Source organism: Pteropus medius, unplaced genomic scaffold (assembly GCF_902729225.1).
Source record: "Pteropus medius unplaced genomic scaffold, Ma_sr-lr_union100, whole genome shotgun sequence".
NCBI classification, from domain to species: Eukaryota; Metazoa; Chordata; class Mammalia; order Chiroptera; family Pteropodidae; genus Pteropus; species Pteropus medius.
Window position 1 is genome coordinate 22,028,500 of NW_024354500.1, and position 27,667 is coordinate 22,056,166.

General features: G+C 33.2%; 1 protein-coding gene across 7 annotated transcripts in view; it reads right to left on the reverse strand.

Annotated features, from left to right (window-relative positions):
• ADGRB3 (adhesion G protein-coupled receptor B3) overlaps window positions 1-27,667 on the reverse strand; it is a 654,835-nt gene that overhangs the window by 294,299 nt on the left and 332,869 nt on the right. For all 7 annotated transcript variants that reach the window (XM_039852889.1, XM_039852886.1, XM_039852892.1 and 4 more), the window contains 2 exons: window positions 1,892-2,041; window positions 974-1,049 (listed from right to left, as the gene is read on the reverse strand). In XM_039852889.1, coding sequence (XP_039708823.1) covers window positions 974-1,049; window positions 1,892-2,041 — 226 coding nt within the window. The remainder of the gene's footprint in view (window positions 1-973; window positions 1,050-1,891; window positions 2,042-27,667) is intronic.

Below are 27,667 nucleotides of genomic sequence, written 5' to 3' on the forward strand. Positions count from 1 at the left end.
GATGACTCACCAACTGTATTAATAATTCACTGCACATAGAAAGATTTTCTCCAAAGAATTGTGACTAGCCACAGCTGCTGCAAAATCTCAGTTGCTCCCTTGGGAGGTCTTTTTCTGCTGGACTGAACTCTGATGGGTTTTATTTATTAGACCATTTGTTATGCCCTTGGTCTAACTGTACACATCATTCACAGTCTCTCCTCCCTAAAAACATGAAGCTTTATTCACGAGGATGTAAGAGCTTACTGCAAATGTGGCTTTGTTTAACAAAAATATAACTCTTTCTCAGGCCTCCAAAAATGATGCCTGATGAAACAGGTCACGTGAATGATGTTTTCTGTGAGATCAGGTAAAGTAGTTAGGACAGTAGAGAAAATAAATGAATGTTGGTAGAATTACTACTTGTAATTATTTCTTTGAATGACTACAAGGAGAGAAATCAATAAATTTCTTCCAAAAATAGTCCTCTAATTGAACAACAGCATTTTTCTTAATGTAACTGTAATGGAATATTTATTTAGAAGCAAATTGAGAACTTGTGCAAATGAAGAAAAAAATAAGTATTCTTATTCCCAGTCATCATGATAGTTCTTCAGTTTCATGTAACATTAATGAACAGCGCCATTAAGTACAGATAGAGAAGACAGATTAATTGTAAAACAACCCATTCTATTATAGAGACATAAGGCTTTTCTTTTTCTTTTCTCTTTTTTCCCCCTCATTTTAAGGCAAGTCATGATTAGTTACAAAAGAATTGCAGGGCTATAATCACAGACCAAAATTCTCTTCTTTAGTTGTTTTGAAATGCATAATATGAGAATAAGCTGTTCATTAATTTGGTATTTTGTATTTTATTTAAGAAAAACCCCTTTGTATTACCAGAGCTTGTTTGACTATTTTCATAGAATGAGCCATAATCACATATTTGGGCTAATTTACAAAGATTACAACAGCTTATTACTTTATAGCTTACCTCAGAGTAGGCAAAATTAGATCTAAGTTTTTATACAGGACTGCTCCAAGAACAAATACTGATGATTCATCTAATTCTAGAAAGAATAAAATAAAAAAAAAATATTAGTGAAATGGTGAGAAAACACTATGTCTTATGAAACTTTAATCTGCTAACTACAATGGGATTCCAAAACTTGCTGATACAAAGTTGGGTAGAAAAGAAGCCTTCCTAACCATGAATGGGCCAGGTTAGCCCCTACACCTCACACATGAATTGTAGTTCTAAAAGATGTTATTTCAGTGGTTTTGCATCAGAAAGTAATTGTACATCACCAGACTAAGATATGAAGCTGCTTTGTTTGCAGCTTATGAGTTTAAATTCCCAATGATATGGGGAAAGAGAGCCAATTCCTTTTTGAGCATTGTCATAAGGTCAAAGTCTCCAAGGTAAAAATAAACCACAGTGTCACTGTTGAAAATAGACATTAATTTTAGAGGCTAAGGAAAATGTTCTTATAACTTATTTTTTTAAATTTGTTTTTATATACCAAAGTAATATTTTCAAACTGAAGCAAATGTGAGGAAGAAATAAAAATAACTTTGAAAGGAAAATGCAACACGTTTCAATACCTAAAGTTAAAACGTCAGGCAGCGTGCTTTACACTGAGATAAATAAAACCATCAATACTGAAACTTACTTAATCATGTCAAGCTCAGGCCTATAATTTGCATTTGTATTTCTTTTTAATTTTATAGAGTCTTTCCTCCAGTGAATTCAGAGATTTAAAAACCAAGTGTGTTTCTATATTTATGAATTAGAATAATGAATGCAGACTGTTTTTAAATTGTTTAATATATCAAGATTTATGCCTAGTGTTTTATTAAATGATTTTGTCAGAATGTGTTGTTCAAAGCCCAAATTATCTTACATATTTACCTTTTGATGACACAGGAGTAAAAATGCTTTTTGGAATAACTACCCTATCTTCTGAGTTTCTTGCCCAGTCAACCATTCCCTTCCGTCCTTTCATTGGGAAGTTGATGTCTGTTAGAACAGAGGCTGCAGGAAGCTTCTGAATGCTAGCAACTATAAAAAAGAAGTAATAATGTCAACTCAAATCTCCCAGTGTAATCAAAGTTGATCAAATTAACATTCACATTCAGAAGAACATTTTGAGTCAAAATTATATTTATCAAAGTTACAAAACAGACATTTCTTCTTATTAGACACTATTCATCAAAGTTGTTGCTGATTCTTTTACTTAATCACCCTAGGTTTTTGTTGCTTTAAGCAGGAGTCATACAATGATGGTCAATGGTGTGGTGGATATTCTGAGAGGACCAGCAGGTACTGCCATACTAGTTGTTCAAAGTTGGCTTCCATTTCAATTGTTTAGGCCCATACTGTATTTTTTTGTTAAATATTCCAATTAACACACTTGACTCATAGACTAAACTAAAATTGTATTTAAATTTGAACTTTGTCTTTGAACATATTTTCTACATTTACATATAGTCTTAGGAACAAAGTTTTCATGGATTAGATGGAATACCATGAAGACATGGAAAACAATGCCATATTGCTCTGGGAGACAGAACAGTCAGTACTCAAATAATAAAGCACCACTAATGCTATAGCCATAGAGCTAATATAACGTGCAGAAATATTCAACAAGTAGATTAATAATAATAAATAATTCTTAAAATGTAACCCCACAATTTAAGTAAATGTATATATGTGAATAAAGAATTGTGTTTTACTTGAAATAAGCATTTTAATATATTTAAGAAAACAATGAATAATATACTTGATAATGCCTGAATATATTTTTATTATATATATTCAATGTTTTCATTGCATATTTTATATAGATATATACACAAATATATATATTTGACATATAATAAAATCAAGATGATAAATGCTTAAGCATTTACTGATTATATGTATTTTCAATTAAGAAATGCAAATTTTATAACTTTTACATAGATCCATACTTGTTCTACATTAAAGTTTCAGCTGCCCATGCAGAATTTAAATGGAAAGATGATGGGGAAACTCTAAAAGCTATCACAGTTAGAAAAACTAAAGTGAGAAACCATTAAGCTCTTTATAAGTGGATTTCATTCTAAAGAAACTTGTAATTTAAATCAAGAGAAGATGAAAATTAAGAATTTAATAATATTAGTTGTATAAATATATTACCGCACCACTGGCTTAGTTCCATATTAAATTGGTTATGTATTATTGTACTTTGTTAAAGCTCTTTCAGGCTATTATACACATCCATTATCAGCATAAGATGGAATTTCATTTGGCCTGTAATTTGATATAATAAGCCTAAAAAGAGATTTTGTAACTAAATGTTGAAAGAAAATGGATGCTTGGTAAAATATAAATTAGTTACAGATATTAAATGTTGTTTTTGGATAACAGCTGTAATTATTTTGGTTTCTTTATTTTTTCAAACAATATAGTCTTTATTGTCCATAAACGACCCAGTTTATGTGTCCTAATGGGTCCAAATCCACCAACGCATGTAGATCACCAGGTCAGCACATTGGTGGCATATTGTTTCTTACGTTCATCTGCTTCCAAATTCCTTGACTCTGATTTTGGTTGTCTCCATGTTAAATAAAATTTATTTCACCTCTCTGCTCTAAAAAACTCATGAAAAGAAACAAAGGTTTTTTTTGACTGTCACACGACTGTTTTTTACTATAAAGGAAAATAAAAGATAAATTGTTGGGTCTTGAGGTCTAATAATGCCTCTGTTTGTATATGTTGGATAGAAAATGAAACAAAACAAATATCCAAATAAATACAAGAAATAACAAATAGAGAAAACATTATCTACCAAATATATAACACTTTATCTTGAATAAATGCTAGTCTAATAATATATTCTTTAATATATAAAAATGATATATTTATATACGTGCATATCTCACTTTATAAAATGCATTCTTTCTTCAATTATAGGCACATTAGCTGTTAAATTCTGACTATATAGATTAGATTGTACTTTTGAACAGTCTAGATTAAAGGGACATAAAAATCAATTAGGATCATTATATAATTTGTGCAAAAGTCTTTTAAAATGCATAGTCTTGAGCATAAAACCAAACATTTATAATTTTAGTGAGAATATAGTTTTAAAGATAATTTCAATAAATACATTATAAAAGGGGATATGACTTCATAGACTGATAAGATTCAAATACTAGCCTTCAAATTATTTATATACACATGCCTTAAAATATGAAGTATTTAAAATTATACATCTTTACCTTAAACATACTTAGGAATATGCCTAAGATGAAACTATGGTTCTTCATGACCCTCCATTGATTACCCAAAAAACCCATTTCCACAGAGCAAAAATAATTTAAAGATGACTTTTATTTTCTTCTTCTTTCAGTCCTTGTACCAGACCCTTGAACCAAACCAACGTACAATTTTTCCTTTCTTCACTGAGTTTAACTATCCGAAAGTCTTAGGTAATATTTAGATGCAGTTACAGTTTTTAGGAAATGGGAAGCTCATATGTTAAGTAAATACTAAAGAAGTAAGTAAGATTAAAAATTAATGCCTTAAACTATGTGAAGAGTATATATGTGTCCAATGCTGACAAAAAGACATAAATGCAAAGCATAAATGCAAATTTCCATACTGTTGTTCTGTAATAACTGCTGCATTAAAACCAGTCATTATGAGTATTTAGATATAGAGCATCTTTCTCCAAATACTGAGAAAATGCCTTTCTTACAGAAGATTAAAGTACCTGGAAGAATCCTCAAAGGACACGGTGTCCCTGAACAAATAGGCACATCTTAAATGCACCAAGAATTACCCTAAATTCACTGTATCGTGTTTTCATTACAACACTAGGTTTGATTTCTTATGCAATAAAAATAGGTGACTCATCACTGATAAACCTTGGAGCAAAAGCAGCTGCATTTTCATTTTGCAATTTTAATACTTTCATTTTGAATTTGGATATACAGTACAAAATTCCTTTGAGAGCATCCTGTCTGTTATGGGCCATGCTCTCAAAGGATTTGGCTTCAGTATAGATATTTGCTTTTCAAAAAGAATAAGGAAGCTTTGCAGATGAGTCTAAAAGCATATGAGCTGGGTTTTTGTCATTTTTTCTTTATTTCTTTCTTATTGGAATCCCTGAGACTTCCTTTTTTTCATCAAAGCAAAGTGGTGCTTCTAACCTTATTCCTCAGGAATATGATGAGGTTTTATTCCTTTGCCCTTATTAGGTCCTGAAGAATGGGGATTCTGTCCTATTCATCTTTATAATGTGACTAGTGAACATATGAGTTGGAGTTAATTTGTACATCAATTGCATCACGGACAAAATGGAAGGTATATGGAAGGAAAAGACTAGAGAGCAAGAGTGTATAGATGAACACTATGGGAATGAGCAAAATGGGCAATTGAGGGCCTATAAAGGAAAATGACAACTCACCAGAGTGGCTTAAGTATGAGTTCTTGACTTGGTCATGGATTCAAATCCCTGATATATTAGAGTAACTATAATGTCCCAGTTATTTTTTTAAGGGAAGGGAGCAGTGTCAATTTATCTCTGCTGCTTTGTATAATTATGACTAGCATCCCCTATCACTCTTAAAAGTCTCATTTTAGAAGATAAATTCTATGTTCATCTTATAAATTGTGTGACATTGGGCAAACAATCTAACCTCTCTGTGCCTCAATTTCCTCTTCTGTAACATGGGAATGATAATATTATCTACCTCATCAGGATGTTAGAGGATAAAATAAGGTAAGTTACTATCTGTCAAGAGGTGAGAGTAGGGTGCCTAGAACTGTGCCTGCAGCAGGGATGGTCCTATGTAAGTGCTGCCTACCTCTGTTAGAGTATGTTTCCTCACAATCAAGTCCAAGGGAACTACCTCACAGTGTACTCCATATTATGATTACATTTTTGGCTTTTTCATCAAACATTCTTTTTTGGTTGTCCTTCAGTGACCTTAGAAATGAGATGACATATTAAAAATTCATGTTGAATGTATTCAGATAACCAAAGGCAGGAAGTGCACTTAAATAGAATTCATTCTTTAGTACTTAAATGTACTACTGAGGGTGTTGAATACGGGTTTCTTTCTACTCATTCTTTCTCTCTCTCCTCTTCTCTCTCCCTCCTTCCTCCTCCCTTCTCTTCTCTCTGTCTCTGTCTCTGTCTCTTGTAGATTGTGCCAAAGAAAATGGGCTACCTTTTCTGGTTATCTGGTTACATAAAGTCAGCCAGGTTAAAATTCTATTGTCTCAATTGAGAAAGGAAATGACTGTATCATGAATGACAAATTTAGTATTTCCATTCCAGTCAAGGCCACAGAACTTCAAAAGCACCACTTTCAGGCAGTAATTTAAGTGCTTAACAGAGTGACTCACATTCTGTAAATGAAACTCTCAGGCAGGGGCACCTCATAAGCATAAACAAATGTGTAGGGGATACAGAAGTTTAAAGGACACACCAACAACTATTATTTTCATCGTTGCCTTATACACTAGTCGCCCCGCTCCTTAGCCCAGGTTTCATTTTTTGCAGTTTCAGTTGCCCACAGCCAATTGTGGTCCAAAAATATTAAGTGGAAAATTCCAGAAACAAACAATTTATGTTTTAAATTGCTTGCCATTCTTAGTATTGTGATGAAATCTCATGCTATTCTGCTTCATCCAGCCTGGGATCATCCCTCTGTCCAGCATATCCAAGCTGTGTACCTTAACTGACTGTTAGTCACTTAGTAACTGTCTCAGTTATAAAATCAACACAGTATTGCAGTGCTTGTATTCAAGTAACACTTATTTTACTTAATATTGGCCCAAAAGTGAAAGAGTAGTGAAGCTGGCAATTCAGATATGCCAAAGAGAAGCCATAAAGTGCTTTCTTTAAGTGAAAAGGAGAGTACAGTACAATAAGATATTTTGAGAGAGCGACCACATTCACTTAACTTCTATTATAAGATATTGTTATAATTGTTCTGTTTTACTACTAGCTATTGTTAATCTCTTAAGTGCCTAATTTATAATTAAACTTAATCATAGGTATGTATGTATAAAAAAAAACATAATATATCTAGGGTTCAGTACTATCTTGTGGTTTCAGGCATCCACTAGGGGTCTCAATATATCCCCTGTTGATGATGGGGGGAGTACTATATTTATATTTCTGACACATTTAAAGTTTGTCTCATTTCTCATGTTGATTCAGAGGAAACCACTTACATATTGAGTCTTGACTCATCAATATTAGAAAGTTGGCAGTCAACAAAATAGAATTGCTTGTGAAAAACATCACTCAATCTTACCGGATGGTCACCTGCACAGATTTGAAGTCCTGTAAGAAAAATATGGAAGGGAGGGCATGGTGCGCTGCATCAGTGTGTTAGAAAGCAACTACTAATTTTGTTTATGTACCCATAGCAAGCACACAGGGACCGAGCAGGGTCTACATGTAGTGTAATCCCTGGCATTTAGAAGCTTAAAAGCCATGATTTTTATATTTATATAGTGATGTTGATTGCCTTGTAAAATACTGAGGGGCATTTGGGAGGGAAGGGAAGGACAGCTGACATTTATTGAACACTTATTTATTAAATGCCTCCTCTGTGCTAGTTCTTAGCAAAGCACTTGACCAAGTACTTTACCCATGATATCTGATTTGATATTTAAGACAACCCTAAGAGGTATTGTTATTATCAGTATTCTCATTGTTATTATCTGTACCATCACTTTACAAATGAGGACATGGACTCAAGTGGTAACACTGTGATCCAAATCTCATTTTGCCTACTCAGAAGTATATGATTTTTACACTGTATGGTGTAGTTTGATTTTACTTAACAAATTTACAGCAAATTTATTTTGCCTTACTGTAATGTTTTTGCATTAAAGACATACATAATGGTTCAAGTAGAGGAAATAAAAACTATATTGCTTGTCTAACAGGAGATCAAAACTAGATACCACTAAAGGATGGTATTATCAAAAGGGGGTCTGTCTGTTTGTCTATCTCTCTATCTATCCATCTATCTATCATCTATCCATCCTTTAACATGCCCAGCATAATCTTTATGTTTAACCATTACTATAAAAATTACATTTTAGGATTCTACAATGGCGGTTTATACTGCAATGGTCCCCAACCTTTCTGACATCAGGAACCAGTGCTCCTATGAGAATCTAATGCCTGATGATCTGAGGAAGAGCTGAGGCAGTGATGCTAGCACTGGGGAGTGGCTGCAAATACAGATGAAGCTTCACTTGCTTGCTCACCCGCCGCTCAGCTCCCATTGTGAGGTCTGATTCCTAACAGGCCACTGATGGGAATTGGTCCATGGCCCAGGGATTGGAAACCCTTAGTTTATAGGAAACATTCAGAAATTCAAACAGACAGATTTCCAACTGCTCTCTTCTTCACCCGACTTTCTCTTATTTACTCTGTCTCCTTTCCCAAAAGGTTGGGATTAGAATTTTGAGGACTAAAAAGAGAGAACTGGCTTGCTAGAGAGCAGCAAGTAGCCATTACTTTCAAGGAAGCAAAGCCCTAAGCGGGGCATCTGCAAGGACTCTGGTGCTCTGAGGGCTCCCTCTACCATCACCATTACTCAGTGTAGGATCTCCAAGTCCCAGGAGAGGCACACAGAGAATTAGATGATAAACATTCTTCCCATTAGTAGTTTACAGATTGTTTTAAAGAGAAAAAACAGGATCTTCTGATTTTTCAAAGTAGACAAATTAGATAGGTAGTAAGGAAAGTATGTGGCATGTCAAGGACACTTTTTTTGACTTGTTAGTTTTTAATGACATGATAGATAGATAGATAGATAGATAGATAGATAGATAGATAGATAGAAACTTTAAATAATTAACCATCATACATATTCCTTTCCAGGACCAAAATAATAATAAAAAAAAACTTATAAATTACTTGTGAGTCATCAGCTTTAAATTCTGTTCAACCATTTCAAAACCTGGGAGCTTCTACGCAGCTGGGCATGGTTCTTATTTCTGCTCATGATCTTTTCGTCAGACTTTAGTGCTGTCTACTGGGGACTCCTTCAGCTTCTTCTCAGGTCACTCTTATTTTCCTAACATGTAATCATGCTGACACACATGGTATATCCACTCCACACACATGACACTTGTTCAGGCTGAACTGTCTCAAAACAGGGAGTGGCAAACTACAACCCACAGGCCAAATCTGTCCTATCAGTTATTTTTGCATGGTCTACAAGCTAAAAATGATTTTCACATTTTTAAATGGTTAAAAAAATAAAGAATATTGTATTTTGGTATGTGTAAATTAAATCGAATCCAAATCTCAGTGCCTACAAATAAAGTTTTATCGGAACACACACATCATTCATTTATATGTTGCCTAGGGCTGCTTTCATATAACAATGGTAGAGCTGAACAGACCATATGTATGGTTTACAAATCCTAAAATACTTACTATCTGGCCCTACACAGAAAAAGTTTACCTAGACATACATTGGAGAAGCTATTTTTAAATATTACACTTTAAAGAGAAATACATTCTAACAGCATTTTAGTTACTACACTTTTTCTGTTACTTATTGCATACTCTTTCTGACCAACAGAGAAAGGAACACTAAGTAATAATTAACCAAGCATAAAAATAATGCCAAGGTGTGGAAGCAACCTAAGTATTTATCAAGAGAAGAAAAGATAAAGAAGATGTGGTACATACATACAATGTAATATTGCTCACTCATAAAAAAGAATAAAATCTTGCCATTTGCAACGGCATGGATGGACCTAGAGGGTATTATGCTAAGTAAAATAAATTAGATGGAGAAAGACAAATACCATATGATTTCACTTATATGTGGAATCAAAAAAAAATGAAATAAACAAAAAACAAAACAAAGATACAGAGAACATTTTGATGGTTGCCAGATAGGAGGGAGGTTTGAGAGGGATGCGTGGAAAGGGGGAAGGTTTAAAGATGTACAAATTTCCACTTATAAAAACAGTCAAAGAGATGTCAAGTACAGCGTAGGGAATACAGTCAATGACATTGTAATAACTATGTATGGTGTCAGATGAGTATTAAACTTATCGAGGTGATCACTTCATAACTTATAAGAATATCTAATCACTATGTTGTACACCTGAAACTAATATAATATTGTATGTCAGCTGTAATTAAGAAATTAAAAAAAATTTAAATTAGAGCTTTTGTATGTGTAACACTACTGACTTTCTCTTTCCATATATGTGCATTGCACCTCTGTGTGTGTGTGTGTGTGTGTGTGTGTGATATAGTTTTTTTGAGATTTAAGGGTATTTATAACTTCTTAGAGAAAAACGTCAGGAATCTATTAGAAGTTAGGCATCAATGCAGGCAGTAAACAACTGAAGTTGATAATTAAATGGCTTCTCTAGATAGTGAATCATCCATTCCCAGAAGAGTAATAGCCATGGAAAGTCACTTGACAAGAGAAAAGAGATCACTGTAGACTGAAGAGTTAATTCTGGAAATTTATTCATCCAGTAAACCTCTGTTGAGCTCTGAGAGTGTTCCAGGCACTGTCCTACCACTGAAGATTTAGGAAGTAAGTAAGAGATACAAAGTCTTTGCCCTTAAAGAGTTCACAATCTAGTGGGGAATATGTAACATTGATAAGTGAACAAAGAATTCAGATGATTCTAAATATGATAGGTGGCATGAAAGAAATAACTGATAAGATGGAACATGGTCAGTTGGCCAAGGAAGGTCTTTCTGAAGAGGTATAATCTCAATTAAGTTTTGACAGTTGAGTAGAAGCTAAGGGAAGAGGAAACTGCCTGTACAGACTTAGGGCCTGGACAAGGCCTGCAATGTTCCAGAAATGTCAGAATTGTACTAACTGGGTAGAAGAAATGACACGAACAAAGACATGAAATAAGAGAATAATATCTTAGAAAAATAATTACATTCTAATAGGGCAGAAAGATTTAGTTAGAGAAGTAGGAGAAAAGGCTGAAAATGATATTGTAGGCTAAGAGATCTGGTGATCTGGAGCATGATCAAGTTTAGAACTTACAGATGTAAATTAGATGCCTTCTAATAATAGTTGTTCATGTACACATAGATAAGTTCTCCTAAAGAGAGAATAAAACAGATTCATTCATTCAGTAGATATTGAGTACCTATTACATGCCCGGCACAGTTCTGGGCAAGTTTATCAGTGAACAAAACAGTTAAAGTCCCTGCCTTCATGGGACTGGCATGGAATCTGGGGAAAGACAGACAAGGAATAAATAAACACAATTTGATAGAATGTCGGTAATGATAAATGATATGAAAAAGAATGATGAGCGGAATTGGTAAGCTGACATCTGTACAGACACCTGAAAGAAATGAGAGGGTGAGCTATACAGACAAGGAGATGACAGAAAAAAGCTGAGAAATGTAGCTTAAGAAAGGCTCACTTTTAGAGGGCAAAGAAAAATAAACATGGAAAGATACCAAAAATAAATGAAGAGAGATAGAGAGAAGAGAAAAGTATAATAGTAAACTAACTTGGAGAGATGTTTTTTAATAATGATAGAGTGGCTTTATAAAGAGTCACAATGCTATAAAGTACGGGCCATTGTTCAAAAACTATGAAAATCATACTCTAAAATTAGGTTCAGGCCATGCTCTATTGTAGAGGTTGGCAAAATTATGGGTCAAAATTAAATACATCTTTGTGGGTCATCAGGCCTCTGCTGAAACTACATAACTGCTAGTTGGATATGAAAGCAGCCATAGACAATTCATAAATGAATAATCATCAAGAAAATATGGTATTTAATCATAAGAGAATAATTATTTACGTGACTAGTATTGTCTCTGCAGTCACATTATACATGACTTGTTTGCTGACCCTGATGAATTTGCACAGGTCTTCCCCCCCGCCCCCCCGCCGTAACAGTCTTTCCTCTCTAACTAAAACATTCTTTTCTTTTGTTAGCCTTGAGTCTCTGCTAAATTATTTTTTTCTTAGTTTGGTCTGTCTTAACTGCCCCATCTAAAGAAATTCAACTCCCTCCCATATCATCCTATTTATTTTCTTTATGGCCCTGTTCACAGAAAAATATTGTCTAGTTTATGGAGACTTGTTTATTATCTGCCTCCCACACTAAACTACAAGCTCCAAAGGAAAAGCATTTTCCCTATTTATTATGTATAATAGAATCCTAACATGTAGTAGGTTTGACATAATATTCCATTTTTTAAATGAATGAGGTTTACCAAAGCCTCAAGGAGGCATCAGGGTTTAATGTGAGTCCTCAATATCTTTGAGCCCTGGGGACAAATAGCCTGAGTTTCCCAATTACTTTGTAATCTTTAGCAAGTCATTTAATTGCTTTTCAGTTTGACTATCTGTAAAAATCAATAGCCCTTCATATGTTGATTAAGCCAAAGACAGTTAGTTTATTCCCTATGCAGAGCAGGGCACAATATATGCCAATTTCCTTTTATTCTTCACCTTGACCATTCTCTGTCTTGTGTAAAATACTGTGAAAGATCCAAAATTCAAAACAAAAAAAAGTTCTTACCTAGAAAGAGATTACAATCTAGTGAGACACCTATTTTACGCAAATATTAAGTATGGGTAGAATAAGTACGAGAACTTTTCTTCTGAATTCCAAATTTGTCTACTTGAATTGTTCAATTGCATGTCTTCAGGCATATTAAAGGTAATATACTCAAAGCTTAAATCTTCATCTCTACCCATTCTTCAACAAAAGAGTCTTTCCCTATTCATTCTCCCCCATCTCTGTAGAGGGTACCTCTCCATCTATATTTTTCTCAAAACAGAAAAATTTAAGTTATCCTTGCTGTTTCTCTTCCAAACCATAACTTAAAGTCGTTCCCTCATTTTGACCTTGACTGCCACACAATAATCCATTAAATCTTGCCTTAACTAAGCATCTTACTATATTCACTTCTTCCATTCTTGCATCTTTTCTAGTCACTCTTTGCATTGCAATGAATTATTTTTAAAGCAGAATTGAATCATATCACTCCCCAATGATTTCCCGTTGCATGCCTATAAGATACAAAATCCTCTCCAGGTTCTCCATGACCTGGTCTTTAACTTACTCTTCAATGATATTTCATGACTTTTCCCACTAACAACTACTCTGTAGTCACACTTATATTCTTTTTCATACTAGCTCCTCTTTTGCAAATTCTTACTCAACCATTAGGTTTTGGGTTCAATGACAAGGAGAACATTCTAGTCCTGAGTAACCACTGCTCCCTTATATAAGTTAGAAATTCTGGTTAGTCTCTCTTCTTCATACCATTTACCTCAACTTAAATTATACCTATGTATCTATTTATCTGTCTATGTGTTTTTGGTTTTTCAAGATTTTTCCTCACATTCCATACAATACAACTTATATGTTCATTCATTCATCTACATAAATTTTACATTTAAAACTTAAACTCCCCACCTCACCTAGACTGTCACCTCCATAAGAATAGAGACCAGGTATGTTTGGCTCATCTTTTTGTTACCAGAGGATGGTTGGTACCTGGTAGGCATTTAATAAATATTGATTTTATATAATGAAGGAAGGAAGAAATGAAAAGTAGGAGACTAATTTTAACTGGGGAGGGGGAACTGGGTAAGGTTAAGTACAAGACTCTAAGATAATGTAAATAAGAGCAGGGACGTGATTTCATGTTGTTTGTAGAATTTCAGTCACTTCATCAGAAAGAAACCAGGGGCCCTATGCCTTTTTCAAAATGGGTAGATATGAGCTGAGACATGAATGCCTAACCAAATGTAATCTTTTGAAGAAAAAGGAGGGATGAATAGAAGTAACAAAAGATATCATTTATTGAGCATTTAAGTGTCAGCACTAGTGGATTGATTTCCTGATCCCACAACACACTCTGAACCAAATACATTTAATAGACTAGTTTTGGATCATTTTGCTGCAAAACCAATCTTCAGATGTTAATGGCATTATAGTAGATTTTCATGAGTTTATGGTTGAAATATAAACAAACTAAAGAATGACTATTGATAGCAATTAATACATGAGCTCTATATTTGTGAACATCATTTCTTTCTCATCAAGTTCAGAAAACAATTTTGGTCTTTTAATTCAACACCCCCCCTCCAAAGAAAAAACATGATAATTTATTTTTTTCTCTCCACATACATGCATGCACAAACATAAAAATGCATACTCTAAGATTAAATTAAGTGCTCTATTTCAGTACAGTATTCTATATATTGATAAAGAGCATATCAACCAAATATAATTTTGCTTCATCTATGCAGTCTGTTATATTACACAATAATATATTTATTTTTCTGTTAAAAAATGATATTAAAAAATATTCCACATTTCTAAAATACTATGATATTTTTGAAATATCATAGATTTTTAGAATAAATTTTAAAGATGATAGAGGTAATCCTCTTTAGTAAGACTATTACATTTTAGGAGAAGTAAAGAAAAAAATGAAGGCATTAGGCAAAGTTAAAAGAGTTAATCAGGCAATATGTTTGGGGAAAGAAAAAGAAGACTACCTGGGAAAAAGGAGAAGAAAAAGTAATGCTCCCTAATAAGAGACAGACAGATTCTTCAAAAGAGAAAGTTTCATGTTTCAAATGTAATAAATTAGCCCTAATGGATATTGAAGCTGATTATTAAGATAATTTGTAATGGCAAAAAAATGTTTCAGTATTTTAGTCTCAAATATATCCTCCTATATTCCTATCACATTTTAGAACCCTATTAAGAATTTCGATGTATCAGAATTAGAATTTTATTTCAGAATATATATATATTGCATATATAACCCCTTATCCAATATAAATCATTCCCTATTAACTATTCATCTTTACATTCTATTTTGTAGTTATCAGCTAAACCTTGAATAAAATACTGTCCAGCATATAAAGTCATATGTTATTTAAATCTTGTTCTTATTTAATTTTCAATTCGGTTTAACTTTTACTAACAAGTGTCTTTTTATTCTTTGATGTAACTTTAAGAAATCCACTAATTTTCCCCTAAGCTCACAGCACAAATTTTAAAATATTTGCATTTACCTAAATAACTATATTTCAGGTTTGGACGGTGATATTTTAGAACATATACACACAACACACTCATAAACATCTGCTCTCTTACATTCATATGACACAGACTGAAACAGAAAATCGAATGAAAGAAAACATATTAAATAAGCCACATAAGTAATTACTTTTCTTAAGTTAAACTCTTCATATAGAAAATTTAAGTAGGTAAGAAAAGCAGAAAAATATTTTTGCCTATTCAAAAGACGTTTAATGACAAAAGAGAACTAATTCATTTATGAACTCTAGAGGATATAGTAATGGTGAATTATTTGATGCATCTGTAGAGATAATTGATAAAATTTTGCAGACTACAGGTGATGGATTACATGTGAAGGAGAAGAAATTATAAAATTAAAGCAGAAAAGATTCCTCTGTGTGAATCATTCAAGGGAACTAGGATCTAATTAATGACAAATAAATACATGGAAGAAAGAAGTAGCTTCTTAAGTCAGCAAATTGCAAACGTTATTGAAATGTTGGTGGGCCTCCATTGTCATTACACTACGGAAGACAATTGTGTTACATACTCATTTTAAAACATACAGACGCAGCACAAATGGTTTTCTAGATTTCATTACATTATCTGCCTAGAAGTCTGGGATCTTGTTCTGCTTTGTGAAATAAACAATAAGTATACTCTTGGATTTTAAAAAAAAAAAACTTAGGATATTACATTTAGGTAGAAACTTTAGAAGTTCTCTAGTGGGGCAAAATGTGGCTATGGGGGACTGAGTGATCTGATCAAAGTCACATACCCAATGAGTAGCAAAGCACATGTTTGCCCCTATATTGGTCCACTACCAATTACTGAGGGCCTATTATATGCTAGCTAAATATATATTATCTTTAATCTTTACAATAACTCCTCAGGCAAGATATTATTATCTCTACTTTAGAAAGGAGCACACTGAGGAATTTAGAGATAAAATAACTTGCAGAAGATCAGTTAGTCGTGGCATAGCTAATGTCTGTGGCCAAATCTGGCTCCAAAGTCGGCATTTTTTCCTAGATATAAAATACTATCCTTGTTTGCATCAACATAAAGGACACCAATCTTTCTTTAATCTGAGTCACATTTTTCAGTTGTCAAATTCAGATGGAAACCTATTTATTTGAAATTTAGTGAAGGAAGCAATGGAGAAGAAGAACAATTTAGCACATAATACTTGGTACAACCACAATACAAAAAAAAAAAAAGAAAAAAGAAAAAAGAAAAAAAATGTTGGAAGGGAGTCAGTGCCTTTTTTCTCTTCATCGTTATTGTTATAGAGGCAGGCCACTATTGCCATAGAGTTAAGGAAGTATTGCCATAGAGACAGCTAAAATGGAATTGTTTTTCATATTCACACAAACTGGTAGCAATATACTTCTAATTATTTGAACAGCAAAATCAGAAAGAAAGCACACAGTATATCAATTTTAGTAGTTTCAAATCCTTATTGCGTAAACCAATAGAGAACAGAGATGTAATTTTATAACATTCAAATTTTTGTTTTTAGATTGGCTTAAGACTTTATATTTCTATTCTGTTCTATGAGTGTGAGTCTACCAGATTCTAAGGGAATTAATCTCACACAGAAGAATGAAATCATGCTGGGAAGACCTATCATTCCAATATCTTTTAGATGCAATGTCCTCAGGGCCTAAGAAGATATTTAATTTCCCATATGACCTCTATGCTAATCTCACCTCGGAAAGCCTTTCCCTAGTTAGAGTTCTCTCCCAGATCTCTTGAATTGAGGCAAAGCACTGATCCCTTTATGCAAAGTTCCCATTCATAGCTTCCTTAGGGCACAGAAGTCATGAGCAACTTCTTTGCAGAAATTCATGTTCTTTATAGAGAATAATTAAAGTAAATTCAAACCTAAAGTGTTTGTGGTTAGGTTTATTGTCAACGTGCAAGAAACCCAAGAGTTCTTGGTCTGTATTCTCAACAGAAATCTTAATTTTGAAATTGTGGTTTTCTATTCCAGGAGCTTTCACTTGGAGTTCAAGACACAAAGATGTACCACTAAACATGTATATTCACCATCTCTGTTATATACATTTCATCCTGTAGGCTTTAAACTTTTTTGTCATAGATACGCACAGTGATGGTAGAAGTCAGCTTTCCTCTGCTTTTCTTATTCATGTTCCAATGCTGCTGAGCATTACTGTGCATTCTAGATGTACATTTCTGACTGAGTTTTGTGTGAACTCATTGGGTTTCTTTAGACCATGAGCATTTCCCCAGTAAATATAAAATCCAAAAGAAGTAATAGACCTTAGAAATGATAGGCCTTAGAGACAAATATTTGGTCTTTATCTAGGCGTTCTCCACTAGACAGTTAGTAAAGGGATGGAGACTGAACTAGCAACAAATAAGTTCATGAAATTTTCACTGGCTAGATATAGTGTAAAAGATTCAGTAAGGAATAATTCAGGCATCCTTTAAAAATGTGTAATTATCCAGAAAAACAATTTTAAATTTTTAAATTATATATGAAAAACATGACTAAGTCAAAATAAATGTTGAGTCATTTTACTTTGATGTAGAAATACAAAATAAATTAGTGAGATTTCCCTAAAATCATATAGAAAACCACAGGGAAGTTCATAACATATTGGAAGTAGGTTAGAGTGTGGTTGGCTGAGCAAGACAATGAAACAAATCTTTAACTTTCAATTATTGAGATGCAAAAGGATAAAAAAGCATCCATTATGAATGGGAAGCACTGATGTAGGACAAATTGTGTGGGTGCTCTAACACTCTGGCAACAAGGTTGTTAGGAGTAAATAGTATCATGAATATTTGTGAAAGTGTCAGTTTGGGAAATGCCATATTAGTGATGCTTTACCAAACCTTTTTCTTGGAAATCCTGGGGAATAAAAAAGAAAAAAAAAATAAGTAAAAACATTCTCCTGTACATTGTACTCAAATGGCACTTCTGAAAAGAGTCCCTTAGAAGAATAGTCACTATCTGATACTAGAGAATTTTCATTAAAATGTAGACTCAAATAATGTATAAATCAGGTACTGTAAAAAAGGCATTCCAAAGTAGACATGTAGACTCTATTCTTTCTTAATGGTAAAACAAACCAGGATAAAGAAGTAAAAACTGTTGAAGATCTGAAAATTATATGAGAGGTCCACAGCAAAGCATCAATTAGTGTTAGAGGTAGAAAATGGCATAATACAGGGATCATAGAGGAAAAATTTAGGGTATCTGGGTTACTTGAAATAATGTCTATTAACAATGTTTTCTAGTTCAAGCTTTTCAGGGACAAGAAGTATTATTTAATAATGGCTCCATGAATAATTGTGTCCTTGAGCATAGCATGGCTGTATAAAAAGATTAGATAAACCTGGAAATATTATGTAACTATTTTCACCTCAGTTACCTTCTAAAATAACACAGACCTACTAATTATTTGAAACACTATAACATGAATGTTTTCTACTTTAAAGCCCAAGGTTGTAACTTTAATAGTTGTACTACTACAGATAAGATTTTTCAAGCTGGAGAGATCAAGGCGCTTTGCAAAGACCTTTCCACCTTGGGGAACTTTTAGTTATATTTTACTTAAAAAATATTTTTTATTTAAAAAGCGTAAAATAGTTTAAGAAGAAGGAAGCAGGTAACTTGGTTGACCTTAAAGCATTCTTCCATTCTTGAGTCAGGTCCCATGACATTATAAATAAAAGAAACACAAAAATAGTAGGAACGTAGGATTTGTTTCATTTGTTTACTGGCAGCTCAATCTGAGTTACAGCTTTACACAGTCATTTTAATGAACGATTTCATTCTAGCTTTTGTCCAATGATTCAGATGGTAGAATGACAAAATGCTGTTGGTTTCAAGGGATAAAACTGCTTAAAGTGCAAGAGCAAGGCTTTGTGTTGCACTCAGGAATGAGAATACATAAAAAATAAACACCATGATGACTACAGCTAATAACACTACTGTACATTTTGAAAGCTGCTAAGTGAGTGGATCTTATAAGTTCTCATCATAAGAAATTGTAATTATACGTGGTAAGATGTTAAATAAACTTGTGATCATGTCATTTTATATATATGTGTGTGTGTGTGTGCGCGCATATATATATATATATATATATATATATATATATATATATTTACATTGTACACCTAAAACTATCAATATGTAAATTTTTAAAATAAAATTAAGAAGTTTTTTTTTTAATATAGATCTGAATGCCTTGAGAATAATAAAAAAATTTTTAAAAGAAATAAGTAACCTAAAACCACTTGCTTTGGATCTTAAACTTTAGAGACATTTAAATGATCACTAAAGTAGATTTCTGATATCTGTTTATAGTATACAGATTTGGAAAAAAATCTGTCTTATTTTTGTAGTAAGATTCTTGGAGATGTAATAGAAACATTTCCTTGAATCCTCTCTTTCATACTCTACTTCTAATCATTAGTAAACTCTGTCAGGTCGACCACTGAAATACCTCCAGCATCTGACCTCTTCTCACTATTTCCACTGGTGTCTGGTCCAAATTACCAAGCTCTCTCATCAATAGCCTATCAGTCTTTCTATAATCAGTCCTACTCCTTATAGTATTAGTTTCTACCCCATAGTCAGAATGTTCCTTTTAGGACATAAATGAGCTCAAATCCTTCAGTAGTTTTGCATCTCTTTCGGACCTACGGTCAAATGCCTTTCAGAGTCTGGCTTCCGACTCCCTTTCCGAATTTGTCTCCTCTCACAGTCCCTCCCTCAGCCATGCCAACTCCACTGGCCTCCTTTAGTACCTCCAATATATCAAGCATGTAGATGCATCGTGGATTTCATATTTATTGTTTTTTCTGTTTAAAATGATCTGTCCCTACATATCATCGTGTCTCATGTTCTCATGGCATTCAGGTCTATATTAAAATATCACTTCTCTGATGTGAGGCCTTCCTTGACCATCACCTTAAAATGACTTGTCTCTTCACTCTATCACCTCACCCTGATGGATTGCTTTATTTCTCTTCATATCACTTATAGTCACTGGGAACATTAGATGGCACTTGTTTGACATCTGTCTCTGCTATAAAACAAGAATCATAAAAGCAAGAGTTTTGTCTGATTTGTTCACTGAAAATCCTCAGAATCTAGAACAGAAACTGGCATATATTTATTGAATGAATGTCTAAGACCTCTTAAAGACAATTAAATCCATGAATCATTGCTGATATATTATACTGGAGCTAGGAAACAGGGGTTCTCAGTTGGGTAGAAGACAGTCCATGTACATTCCCTAAGTTGTATGTCTTGCTTGCCACTAGAAGGGACTCATACGGCCTTTTACGACAACTTCTCCATTGCCTCCACCCCCAACCATTTGAAAAAAGCAGGTCATACAGCAGGTCATACAGAAAATACAGTAAGATATTCCTATTAAATGAGAAATAAAGAACTCATAGTGTGGCATACCATTCCAAGTTATAGTTTAAAACTGTGTGTGAACTATTTATTTTCTCAAAGGAACCAGCATGTTAGTACCATAAAAAAAAAATTAAAAAAAATGAAGACAACAGATATTTTTAGTTTTTTCTTTTTGATCTACACACACACACACAAAACACATCATTTGCTTCATGTGTCTAGCAAGAAAGAGTGAGTAGTAGGAGCCAGAAGGTGGGGGTAAAATCTGACACTTTCTGACTCAAGTCTAGCTGACTGAATGAACATCAGGTGCTACAGATAAACAAAAAAAGATTTTAAATTGTATATTTCTCAGGCTTGTGTCAACTGACTACAAGTATTTTATTTTTAAAGAAAGGAAGTTAAATAAGTGAAGATGTATGAACGACAAAACTAAGCAGTGACAGAAAGTAAAATAAGCCTAGAAAGAGAAGCTACTTTATTTTTATAATTACATCACCAGATTGAAGTTTGGTTTCTCTATTGAAGAACAAGATATTCTACCAAAGAAATGATTAAATTTACCACTGAGTATAAGAAATAACACAGATTTGATACTGATGAGACAGTGTTGTGGAGAGAAAGGAAATGTCAAAATTGTATTATGCCATTCTTCAGATTAAATTTGGATTCAATTTCAGAGAAAAATAAGTATGAATGTTCATTCTGAAAAGCTCAGTATTTCACATTTCTAAACCAAGAATAGACAATGATATTTAGCTTGACAAAGAAAAATGTCTTAACTTTAATGTTTTTAAGGCACTGGCCTTATTAAATTACTGGAGAAGGATCAAAACTACACTCTCCAGAATCTTATATCTCTTAGGGTTTATACATAGAAACCGTTTTTGAAATTCCTTATAGCTAACAATTATAACATTCTGTATTTTGAGATATTAATAGCCTAAAAACATTCCATTTTAATCTGATATTGTCAACTTTGAATTGTTCCTTAGGAACAGTTGTGAGTAATAGCAATAAGTGGATGTAGCAACATTCATCTGTGCAAAGTAAATGCGTAGAGATAATTGTATTAAAATGTTAAGGGTGTGATCCATTGAAACCACCTAAAGAGCTCAGAAATGTCGATCCTGTTCACTGTGTCTGTGCTTTTCCTGGAGAACTTTTATGTTATACCACCAGCAATCACACAAGATTTTTCTTAATTTTAATACTCTGAACTTTGTTAGCAATTGATATTAACTAGTATATTAATTTTGAACTGTTTCTTCCCTCCTTCTAATTACATGACAATGATTTTATACTGCCTTGTTTTGAAACTCTTTATTCTTCCTCTGATACCTGCTATGATTCTTTACTTTAATATAGGTTTCACCTTACAGCTTTTCTCTCATGTTACCGTCCTAATAGTAGAAAACATTTTATGGTTTCAACTATTGCTTTTATACAGTTATTACCAAGTATATATCATAAACTTCATTTCTCTGTTAAAGCTCAAGACTTCATTTTATTTTTTTATTTGAGGGTTATACATATATCTAAATATTAATATGTGAAAGGCATTCTCAAATGTTTGCTGAATAAATATAATCTCAATTTCTCCCTTGTGTCTTATACCTCGGCCAGTTATGCTATTGTTTCTCTACTTGAACAATCTCAAATTCATAGTTACATTCTGGTTACTATTTTTACAACCATTACTTCAAATCTTCATCACCTCTTACAGGTATTATTGAAAAATGTCTTCTAGTATTTATGCTTATTGCCTTTCTCAATTTCAAAAAATTCTCTTTCTTCTATAACGTACGTTTTACCAAAGCACAACCCTCATCTAGCCAAGCTTCAGTAGCTCCCTACTGTCTTCGGAATTCAGAACTGTCCTACACCTACATCTCAGCATGCCTCTTCAATTTTATCTCACTTCCTTTACTTCCATACATATGTTTTTATCAAAATAGACTACTTATCCCCTTAACACAACCTCAACATTGACATCATTATACTGTTTTTGCTAAAAGAATGTTCTAGAATGTAATCATCTCTTTGCCACTCACTTTCCTTAATGTTCAATTTTCAACAGTCTAAGCCAAAGTCTATACTAAGTGGCTCCTACTCTAATAAGTTTTTCTAGATCCTTACATAGAATTACATCTCTTGGAATGCATCTCCATAACATTGGTTTAATATGGAACATATCAAGTGTATTTGGTAGTTTATTTCATTTTTTCTGTCCACAACTAGACTACAATTTCCTTGTTAAGATTATTCATTTATTTCAAAGACCTGAATCACTTAGGAAATAGTAAGAGATAAATTATTTTTTTTAATTGCACATAGTCAGTAGGCTAGCAATGTGCACATCAGTGATCTTCCTTGAATTTGGTTCGATGAATACAACTCAAGTTTTAAGTTCAAAATTAAAACAATTAATTCCTAAAGAATAGGCTATTCTTACCAATAAATAAAGCAAATATAATGTGCTACATGAAGTTATTGTGGAAAATAGATGACAAAAAGCATAATAAAATATGCTTTTAATAAAAATAAAAACAAAAAACACTCTGCTGAAACTTTAGAAGACTTTTTAGAACAAATAAAATCCATCCGTGTGCCCTATCACTCTAATCATGCAAGAGCTCCACATTCTGTTCAATCTTTGGAACTGAAAATAGATGGGCCTCAAATAATGCACTTTTTCCCCTCTTCCGTGCATTGCCCTCTTTGTCTGCAAAATAATCTAAATATTTCTGATATGAATTAAATTTTTATTCTTTAATTTCATTTTATACTATAATAAATATAAAAATGTTAAATGAAGAGACAATGTCAAGAGAGTATGATTAGCAAGGTACAGAGAACATAAAAATGGAAATATGGGAGGAGGTTTAATTTGCCAATCAAAAGTTTCCAGAAGGCTTTTCTGAGAGGAGTTTCAGAAAAGTGATGAGAGACATGCTAGACTTCAAGGGACTGAAGAGAAAATGTTAGGAGAGAAAGTAGAAAAAGCAAGTTTAAGTAACGCTTCAAATAATGTTTTTGTTGAAGAAAAATAACTAATCTTAAATAATATATAATGGATATGGTCCCCTCGACCTAATTGATAATAAATTTTTAAAATACATTGAAAAATTCAGATTTAAAAAAGATAAAAACTACTAACTTATATAGCATGTTTAGAACATTTAGAAAACAATTTTATAATAATCTAAGGCATAGTGAAAGTTGAAATCTCTTTAGCATATCCATTTTTCATATTCATTCATTCATCATTTATTTATTTAGTAATTATATAAGCTATTTAGTAGAGTGATTAGTCTTTGTAAGTGCTCATTAACTTTCATTTATTATAATCATCATGTGTCTATCTGAATGTCATATTCATATGTGAATATGAAAAATAAATATTCTATTTAAGATAAATTATTTTACCAATGCATTGGCTTGTTTAACATCTTCATTCATAACACTATTTTTTCTAAACCCTGTATTACACATTTTGAGATCATAAGTCTTTTGAAAAATTGATCAGAGATATGGACCTGCCCCCTCCCAAAATAAACGTGCATGCATATATATGAAAATGTTCACAGATTTTAGCAAATAAGAACATTTAATTTATCAGAAGTTGGTATAGATAGGGATATTTTTCAGATAAAAGAGGCATCGAAACTTTTCATTTGAACTATTTTTGAAGAGAATCTTTCCAAGATATGTTTTTCTGCCACGTTAATCAGATTAAAGGAATTTCTTTGGTGACGAATAAAGGCCATGATTTAGACCTAAGTTATTGTCATATGTCTTAGAACTAATGTTCTCAAGGATGAGGCACAAGGAGCTGTTTTCTCCCACAGTGTGGACTCCATACTTTGCTTCGTTCTTTCAGTACTTCCTTTTCTTTGTCGTTTCAGGATTTCATCTATTTGCTATATTTGTGCTGCTAACACCACTGTCTCTGTTTCCAACTCATTCTTCCTGGACCAGGAACCAAAAATCGGAAATGCTAAACTATATTTAAAGTTGAAATAAAATAGGTTATCAGTGAGGTTCTGAGACTATCTTAGTAAATTGTATGGTCTTCATGACATTTATTTTTCGCTGTTTAACTGTCTCTTTCTTTAGAAACTTATTATCTATATTCCAGAAAAGTGAGGTGGCTCTGCATATATGCTTTATGGAAAAAACAAACAAACAAACAAAAAAAACCTGGAATCTCTCTAAAAGACATGATGATCTTCTGAAGTTCTTTAAGTAGTCTTAATCTAACACACTCTGAAGAAAATGGCCTTGAGGAATTACCAACCATTCTTAGTTTATCATATGGGCTATGTGAATGTGCATATGTGAGTGTGTGTCTGTGTGAGTGTGCTCAGTATAATGATTTTGAAGTTAGATAATTATTTGAACTTGGAATGTTAAGACAAATGCATGACAACTCACACATTTCACAAAATGCTATTATAAAATATTCTGTGTCCTGGCCCCCCAAAATTGGAAATATCAGATAAAATAGTATAATCATGTTTTATATGTACTAGTATCAAATTGGGTACCATGAAAAATATTAATAGTAAGCAATTATAATTCTTATTATCTGATTTGATAACAATGGATTGTAATAGTTAATTTTATGTCTAACTCGATTGAGCTAAGGGGTACCCAGATAGCTGATGAAACATTATTTCTGGGTGTGTTTGTAACAATGTTTCTGAAAGAAATTGGCATTTGAGTCAGTAGACTGAATAAAGAAGATCTCTCTCTCCAGTGCGGGTGGGCATCATCCAATTCACTGAAGGCCTGAATAGAACGAAAGGTAGAGGATGGATGAATTTGCTCTCTGCTTGAGCTGGGACATCCATCTCCTCCTGCCCTTGGACATTGGTGCTCCTGGTTCTATGGCCATTGGATTTGGGCTGGAACTTGCACCACTGGCTTTCCTGGTTCTCAGGCCTTCCTTCAGACTCAGACTGAAACTACACATCAGCTTTCTTGGTCTCTAGCTTGCAGACAGCAGATGACAGGGTGTCTCAGCCTCCATAATTGCATGAAGAAATCTCTCAAAATAAATCTCTTTCTGTATATTTACATACATCATATTGGTTCTGTTTCTCTGGAGAACCCTGACTAATATATGGATACACTTTAGAAACTCTAAAATTATTGAGAATAATCTTCTTCTAGTCATCGAATTATAGTAAGTAAGTCGGTCCCCAAGATAGTATTGGGGAAATCAACAATAAATAACATCTCCTTGGGTAGTGTAATAATGTTTGGAATTTTTATTCACAGAACATAACTTTTTAGTAATGTAGATGATTAATGCTAGATAAGCAATCAGGATAAACAACTGCACTGTCCTTACACAAGGTCGAAGACATTATAGGATATTAGCTTTCTTTACATCACTAAATTTCTTTAAGTTACTATGCTTAGTAGTCTTCTTAAAGTTTAGTGATGATAAAAGAAGTGGGCAAACATGATCTAAATGCAAAAAATAATATACACATTTTTGAAATATATACTTTTGGGAAGTCCAAAGAAAGGTAAAGAGGAATAAATGTTTGCAATTTATGAATATTTATGGAATTATGGAATTTTTATAACAAAACCAGTGCTATAAAGAATTTGTTATGCTGTTATTCAAACAGCCTACTTCAAGTTCTAAATTAAGTTTACTAGACTCTGAGACTGGCTTTGTTTTTTATAGCTCTTTCTCAAACATTCTGAACAAACGCCATCCATCGATCTGATTATACTTTTAATTAGCAATGTCTTTAAAATTAGATGTTAACATTTACAAAAAGAACAACAACAACAACAACAACAACAACAACAAAACAATAGCTTTTTGGTTTTCCCCCTTGGTTTTTCTTGTAAATTACTTTGCAAACTGTCCAATCTGGCAGAGCAGACTTCACGGCTCTTTTCCTACCAAAGAAATCATAAGTGAGACTCATAGGAGAGTTGTTTCAGCTTGAATGACCAGCATCCTCAGAATCTTTCTAGGTTCCTCCTTCTATGTGTCCCCAAACTCATAGCCCAACATGCTTTCCTTTTTCCTACAGACTTTACCTTTCCTCTCTTTGCCCAGACACTTTTTGGAATGGACAGTTAATTTGGATTTTCTTGGATTTCTGACTTCATCAACAAAGTATTATTTTTGGTCCCTTTTTCTTCTCATTGCCTCCAGCAAGGGACAGCTTATTCCATTCCTGAACCAGCACAAGTTGCTGAGCACTCACTCTGGCAAAAAGTCTGGTCTCTCAAACTGATTCAGAAGGTGGATTAATATATGATTCTAACTGGTAAGGACTTATGCCACATGGAGATGGTATTTGGGCGAGGAAATGTCTCCAAATCTTTGAAGACTCCATTACACAGGCTTTCCTGAACTAAAGAATATTCCTGGTAGTTAGCTATTACCCATTACAATTTGAGGTCATCCTAGTAGAAGATATCTTAGGATCAAATGAGTCTCTGTGGGACTAAAGGATCTTCAGAAGAAATCAAGTATAAAATAAGCCATTAAAAGCCTTAATCATAAAAATAAATTATGTTCTGTACCAGTTGAACTCCCCTAGTCAATCCCCCCATCAAGTTAGGTTTCTTCCTGATCCAGAAACTAAAGCTTAAACGTCCAGTGAATAAGAATGTGAGGCAAGATATATTTATTTAAACATATTACTATCTATAGTTCAGTGGTCTTTATGTGAAGGCTACTAAAGCACACAGATGAAAGAAAATCTGTCTGAATTACAGTAATTCCATCATGAGGAAGCTTTAAGAAATGAGAAAACTATAAAGCTATATTAACTTAATGCATATAACATATATAATTATTTCTTTGCTTTTGCCATTTTTTTTTTTAACTACAAAGAGAAATGTGCCATTTGGTTAACATAATTATTGTTGACTCAGTGAAATTGTGACCGCCTGAACATGTATGTAGCTTTTGCTTCTCTATCTAATCCTTCCCTATAAGTGACAAAATAAAGACAACTAAAGGAAGAATTACGTTTTCGTTTTATTTGCTCTAATATTACACAATCCATTACAGAGGGATCTAAGAGTTCCTCTGTGTCCTGGAAGTTACTCAGGAAAACTGCAGCAGCAGCAGTAGCCCCATGATCATGACCCTTAAAGGTATTCTGAAATGTTCCATGACTCATGCAGATTTAGAGCTTCCTTAGGACACC